The sequence below is a fragment of the Notothenia coriiceps genome, unplaced genomic scaffold, assembly GCF_000735185.1.
Source record: "Notothenia coriiceps isolate Sejong01 unplaced genomic scaffold, NC01 NC01_scaffold00000339, whole genome shotgun sequence".
Lineage (NCBI taxonomy): Eukaryota > Metazoa > Chordata > Actinopteri > Perciformes > Nototheniidae > Notothenia > Notothenia coriiceps.
Window position 1 is genome coordinate 9,559,515 of NW_011333040.1, and position 7,371 is coordinate 9,566,885.

At 41.6% G+C, this 7,371-nt stretch overlaps 1 protein-coding gene across 1 annotated transcript in view; it reads left to right on the plus strand.

Annotated features, from left to right (window-relative positions):
• Window positions 1-5,653, plus strand: part of pdia5 (protein disulfide isomerase family A, member 5) — a 31,459-nt gene extending 25,806 nt beyond the window's left edge. The window contains exons 2-3 of the mRNA XM_010777251.1: window positions 1,056-1,182; window positions 5,562-5,653. Coding sequence (XP_010775553.1) covers window positions 1,056-1,182; window positions 5,562-5,653 — 219 coding nt within the window. The remainder of the gene's footprint in view (window positions 1-1,055; window positions 1,183-5,561) is intronic.
• Window positions 5,654-7,371: the final 1,718 nt, after the last annotated feature.

Genomic DNA, 7,371 nt, shown 5'->3' on the forward strand with positions numbered 1-7,371 from the left:
ACTTTAAGACTTGAACATGGTCATTTTTGTTTTGTAACATTGAATAAAAAAAAGAAAAGAAAGTATTTATAAAAAATAAATCCAGATCCCCGATTTTTTTCTCCCGATTCCGATCTTTTGAAAATCACGTGATCGGCTCCGATCCCCGATCACGTGATCGGATCGGGACATCTCTAATTTTGGGACATGTAGTTTATGGGTGACGTGCTTCTGTAAAGCGGCATGTAACCGTATAATAAACATATTATATTCTTTCAGAGCTCTTGTGGGGCCACATGAAATGAAGTCGAGGGCCGGATTTGGCCCCCGGGCCTTGAGTTTGACACCCCTGCTGTAGAGCAACTAATGTGTTATATTTAGCTTCACAAACAAAATGAGATTGATCCATCTATCTAATGTCAGCTTTCTGTACTTTGCCAACATATAGAATAGAATTGGAGGAATGAACCCCTCTTTAATGGTCACACATGCAGTGCACACAGCACACACAGTGACATTTGTTCTCTGCTTTTAACCCATCCTAGTACCAGGAGCNTCAGAATCTCTCTCTGTAATGAGGGGGACATGTTTTCTCCAACTATGGTGATTTCTCTGATTGCATAACTGTAAAAGCCAGAGAAAATGGTCACAAGTCAAAGACTAAAATAAACTAGGATGTCACGCCTAACATCATTTGGTGATAATTTATTTGTCCAACCTTTGCAATGTGTTGGCATTATGCAAAGATATTAGTTAAACAAGCTAATGTGAAATCCTTTTCTACCACCTGTCCATGCATGATTACTCATTACAGTCATGTGTGGGAAGCTTTGCATATTTATTCATATTGTTGCATCATTAAAACGGCTTCTGCCTGCATTATTAGAATTATAATTGTTATTAGAATTAGAATTGGAGGGATGAAACCCTCTTTAATGGTCACACATGCAGAGCACACAGCACACACAGTGACATTTGTTCTCTGCTTTTAACCCATCCTAGTACCAGGAGCAGTGGGCAGCTATTGGACAGCGTCATAAAGCAACATAAATGATTGTGTTTTTGTGTTTCCTCAGGTGTGGCTGCTGCCGGTGCTCGAGGCGCTGAAGGTGTCTCCTCTCATAGAGAAGGTCAGCGACCATAAAGACTTCAAGAAGCTCCTGAGGACGAGAACCAACGTCCTGGTGGCGTACACCAAGACAGGTTCAGAGAACACACACTTCCACATCTAACATGATCTCATGTTTAGCAGCATAAATGTTTAGTTTAGCCTCTGTGTGTCTGCCAAGGGAGGAGAGAACATCATGTACAGGAATCATAGAAATTGCTTATTATCTTAATGGCTTTTATACAGCTTGTCACTGTAGAGGTCGTTGGAAAAACCAATTAACACTTGTTATATCTAATATTTCACAGACAAAAAATATATGTGTCACACAACTAAAGTAATGCCCCCATTTTAAAGATGCATTTTGCGTGTCTTTTTTAATGCAAAATCATAATTGTCAACTTATTTGTATTGATAAGCAAAGCAAGCTTTAAGTGCTGATGCATATGGACTTGTACACGTGCATTATTAAACACTATTTATTTTTTCAGAGACGTGAGAAGTACATTTACATTTCTAGGTACTTGGTTAGAAGCCGTCACCAATAAAGCCTTTAGCTACATTTAAAAGACATCCAACAGCTTCAATTTGTCATTAATAAATAATTTGTGACAACAGAAAATAATGATTGCGCACTTACAAATACAAACCTTTGACTTTCTCGAACCCACATTATATGTTTTGTCCGCCATCTTGATTTAGAGAACTGAAACAAGTTACAGATGTAATTTCACATCTTAATGCCATTTCCTTTAATTATGTGTAGTAGCATAAATGCAACATTATCCAAAAATGCCTACCTTATGCACACAATACACAATATCAAATAGCAAGTGTAAGAGAAAGTAGATGTCATTGTCATCATTGGTGTGGGGGAAACTTCTGAAGCAATTGGAGTCAGGACTCAGAGAGGCACGAGGAGAGCTGGAGCTTTGATGGCACGAGTTGACCACACGGTAGAGATGCCACAATCAATTCCGAAGAACTCTAACCCAGACCCGTGTATTTAGCTCTTTCATCATAACTCCTCTATCAGCTGACGCCAACAGGCAGGAACAGGGAGACCAACCACTGAGAGCACAGCAGCCAAGGTTACAGGTGCGTGTGCTCAGTCAGGACAGTATGAACTGAAACTGGGTCAAAGTTATGGGCCTTAGAAAATATTTCCCCAACAATTGGCATGTCACAATTTTTCACAACACTGCACGAATACACTCAATTAATTCTGTAATAAGGAAAATCCAATTGCACCGTGGCCCTTTGCCCAAATCTGATGCAACAGATTAAAAAACATTTTACCCCAGTATCTTAGAATATATTTAAAATTAATGTTCTGTGCAGAATTAGCCTGCAGCGTGCTCTAAAGGGGCGAGATCTCAGGGTTTTATCTCTGTAATGAACTTAGAAAACGCTTATCTCACAGAATTACAGATTAAGCGTTAAATAGAAAATAAAACACTTTATGCAGTCAAACGGAGCTTTAAAGCAGCTTCTTCTTCCGAAACATTAGGGAACCCTTATGGTAGATTTCTATTTCATTTGCATAGTTCTAGGAAGACTGCACTTAGCAGGCTTGTTGATGGAGCTGCTAGAAATGACTAATTTTCCATTTAAAAGAGCCTCTCATGCTTCAATAAATTACACAGGACTCTGAGAGCCCCACAGCCAAAGATGTATTTGTTTTATTATTCATGTCCCACATCAGCGAGGTCATTGGATAAAGGCTTCCAGTATCGAGCCGGCTCTGATTGATCACTGGTTGCAGCAGCATCACTGAGACGTTTCTTCTTCAAAGACACTAAAGGCTCCTCTGCTTTCGCACGTTTTCGTCCACGCTGGTTTAATGTCTTCCTCACCAGCCAATTATCTGACCACTTCAAGCAACATTAAGTTCAGTAAAAAACACTACTGCACAGTTCTTGCCCATCACCAGCCTCTGGCTCTCTTCAGTAAGTCACAGTTAGTGAGTTTTGCTTTGTTTTGAGGACATCAAGTTTTAAAAGTGAGCGTAGCAATAGATGCTAAAGAGTGGTGCAGTAGGCTAACCCGGAAGTTAGCAACGCAAGCGCTCATTGGACCAAAATCAACGGTATTTTTACATTGGATGTTGGAAAATAAGCTCTCTGAAAAACACGCGTCTATCATACTGACACGTTTTATTCAAAAGGATAATCTCTACATATTAAAACCACTATTACGCTTTTTGTAAAATATATAACTAGCTAATGTTAGGCTATAAACAAACTACAGCATGGTCACATGACTTCACGTCACCACCGCTAAGCTAAAGGTCGCTAATGTTCGGTGTGAAGACGTTTAGTCGTCTCATTTAGTCACTTGTTGGTTTTTATGATACGTTCAAAGCTTCAGACATTCTCCAGTGGAGTATTTACTGACGTGTTTAATGTCGTAGAATAAAAAGTGGAAATCTCTTCAGCTTGTGTTAACCACGGACCTTATTTTTCGGCATTTAACTTTTCGAACAAACGTTGACCTAAAAGACGAGGGAAGTGATAAAAATGCTAACTCATTTCCGGGTTTTAAGACTCATTCCTGCACCATTCTAAGGCTGCAGCCACACGAGAACGGTAACGGTCGTATCCGCTATCATATAGACGGTTCGGCCACACGAGGCCGACATGGAAACGCAGAAAACGATAACGGGTCCCAAGGTGGGTAGATCTGCGGACGAAACGCTCTGGGGGGGCAAACGGTTCTGTGTCTACGCCCTATACGATCATGTCCTGATAACGACGATGCAATAGCCCCGCCTCTCCTGCTCAGAGATCTGCTGCTGGGCTGTCAGAAGAGGGGGAGGAAAAGAGAGGCTTTATTATTCTTATCTTATTATATATAGAGTCGTTATCAATTTGTTTTAAAGCTCAATAAATAACAAAGAAGACCTCTGACCGGCACTTTTCTAATTTTGTCCGGAAGATTTCAACTTTAACGGACATGTTGACCGGCGAAAAAAGAATCTAATGGAAACTCTGCCGCACGGTTCCCTCGTTCCTTGGAAGAGGCGGAGAGGTGGGTGTTTTTCATCTGCTGGTGGACTACCGGAGAGATTTACAGCAGGAGCAAACGCTTGCCTCGGGGAGGGAGAAAAAGAGCCAGAGCGTCCACAGCGGAGAATAAACAGAAGGGCAACCACGGCAACCATGCGCGGGAAGTCTTCTAAGCTGCTTTTGGTGTATTTTGTGGCAGGAGTACAGCGCCACTTACAGACCCGGCATATGTACTACAGCGTCTCCAGCGCTTTCGAGCGGTCTCGTGTGAACGGACACGTTTCTGGTGCCTGTTGCGTGTGGATGGAATACTTTTTGATATCGAATTCGGTTCGTTTGCGTTACCGTTCTCGTGTGGCTGCAGTCTAAATATCATATAATAACATCTATCATATATATTTTTGCTCTATCAATTATATTGCAATAAACAGTAAATAAAACCTACATCTTGATTCATATAGAATACTTATATATTGAATATCCACAAAACATGCTATACAGTACCTGTTGAACATCAAGAGATGAAAGGAGCTTTATTGCAATAGAAACGTTGGGTCATATTGCCCAGCCGTAAGTGAGCATATTTGAAATTCCACCAGCCATAATCTGCTCCATACATGGTTCTACAGTAACTGATCCTGAACTGCCAGATGTTTTTGTTACAGAGCGAGACCCTGGGGAGTCATGTCAGTGCCCCCAGGTCTAAATATAGCCTGAAGCTCTGGGAGGAATTGTTCTCTTGCAGTGAATAAAACACATTTGGTTTCAGGGCGAGTATATTAATGATGTATTGTATTACACAAGGACTACACGTTGTTTACTTAACTCACAGGAATCTACTTCGCTTGCCATATCTGATGGAAATCGCTAATATAACCGTGTGTTGTTGTTGTAGCTGGTGCAGTTTATTACACTAGTTTCTCCTCTTTCCTAACACAAAGCAAAGTCAGCCATTTCTCCTCTCTGACACAGTTCATTGTGCAAGTCTCCAGTGATTATAAACCCTCCATGTGGTCCATGAATGGGTTCACACTCGTCTTCATCATGTCTTAGGATACGGTGGGAAGCAGCATGCAGCAGGTACAAACTACAGATCCCCAAAACACACCTGCTGTGCTTCCTCCGTTATCCGAACAGTCGGTGTGCTCCAGAAGTCTTTGTGCCCCCAAAATATAATCCTCCCATCCCCTGCTTGGCCACACTATTGTACCACGTTGAAAGCTAATGTAACTTAAACCTCCTCCCTGAACCCATCAAGCTATTAGAAAACCCTCTTCCATCCCAGTCTCAGTGATCTCTTTCTTCTGTACTCGGGCCTTTTAGTAAGACAGCGAGCTTCACTGTAACTCAACCCCCCTCGTCTCGTTCGGACATGACAGTGTTCCTCTGTGTCCGCCAGCTTTCTCCTGAGCTATTGACCGGTTTTGGTGACAAAGCTGACCGTGGTTTATTCTCTGTGTCTGCAGCTACATCAGGGGACTCTCACCTGAAACTGCTATCCGACGTGGCCCAGACAGTGAAGGGCCAGGGGACGATCGCCTGGGTCAACTGTGGGTAAGTAATGGGATTTTTAAAAACACGCTGTGGGACTTCTTCTCCCTCCATCACGCCCATTGACTCCTTGTCTTTTTTCGACTTTAAGGCCCCTCTTGTACGAGGAATTTTTTTACGGCAGTTAAAAAGGCAGAACAATTTACTACTCCCAAGAATGTCTCCACAGCCATCCATCTGCACAATTTATGGCTTCTCTTTTTCACCGGGGTGTAAATGGCCTTGTTCCACCGGCTCTTTTGTGAGGGTGTAATTTGACAGCAGGCCACTCACTTATTGGAGAGCTTTTGAAGCCGGGGGTCTAATGGTTTTACATCTCTTTGTACCATTTAAGTTCTCCCTTTTCACTTCTCCCTTTTGTGTACATATGATCTCAACATGGTTAATGATTAATGGAGGCAATGCGGTACCCCTTTACAATAAGACTAAAAGGGTTTATAATTAGGTTATGAATTAGGTTGTAAACACTTTATTAATCATTAACAACCATTTATAAACCAGTTCTAACATACATCAACACAGGCTCACTATTTGGCAAGAGGACTAAGCCTTATATTGGCTACTTAGCTTACTTCATCTTCTTCATCTATAGCCAGCATCCTTGGTATCTGTTGTTCACTGAGTTGATTCCCCCCCCCCTTCTATAATGATGTTTCTTGGCATCTCTTTATGACCATTTATTTACGAGTTACTAACATTTATAGTTGCCAAAAGGGAGCCTTATTGTAAAGTGTAAAACACATTCCCATTTATTAATGAGTTACTACCTTTCCTAATAACCCTTAGCAGTACAGATACATGTGGGCTCACTATTTGGCAAGATGACTAAGCCTTATATTGGCTACTTAGCGAGAATCAACTCGGTGAGCAACAGATACCAAGGATGCTGGCTGATGGAGACAAAGTAAGCTAGGTAACCAATATAAGACTTAGCAGTACAGATACATGTGGGCTCACTATTTGGCAAGCAACCGGTCACAGTTGCCCTGTTTATCTCATGTCTTATAAAAGCTTATTAAGGATTTATAAACCTAATTAATAAATGAATTATGAACTATTCTCAAACCCTTTTATAAGGGTAGTCTTATTGTAAAGTGGTACCCTTTGACGCAGCTTTTGGATGAGTTGTTCAAACTCAAACTGCAGTTTGGCTTTTTATCCATGTATTTGATACCTGGTGTGTTGATTTTATTATCTTCACTCAATAATGTGCTTCCACTGTATTGGTTATTTTTGTTACCTTAAAAGCAGCTTACACACATTTAAGGTAGCTTCAAAAAGCAGCGATTTAAAAGTGACAAGACTCAGTTTTTATCCAGATCTCAGTGACAGTTTCTGCATCAACTTAACATTTAGCTTCATGACTTCCTGTGGAAAAGCTCACACCCACCGCCGCCAGATCGTCTGCTCCATAGCGACGCACAGTGAAGCTATTTAAAGGAGGAACCACCCTCAAATTAAAGCATTTCCCCAGGAGTTAAACACTCCTCCACCTCTAGTTCAGATCTGGGTGACTCCTCTACTCCTTGATTCTCTCTCAGTTGACATTTGGCTCAACACCTCCGCTCTCTTTAAAGGACACATCTCCTCCAGATTTAGAGTCCGGTGACATTTCCGTCTGACGGGAGAGAAGTTTAGATGCAGGAAAATGTTTCTCCTCACATCTCAGGTAGCCAAGCTGACAATCACCTGCAGGAAGGGAGGGGGGAGGGGGGGGGTGCAACA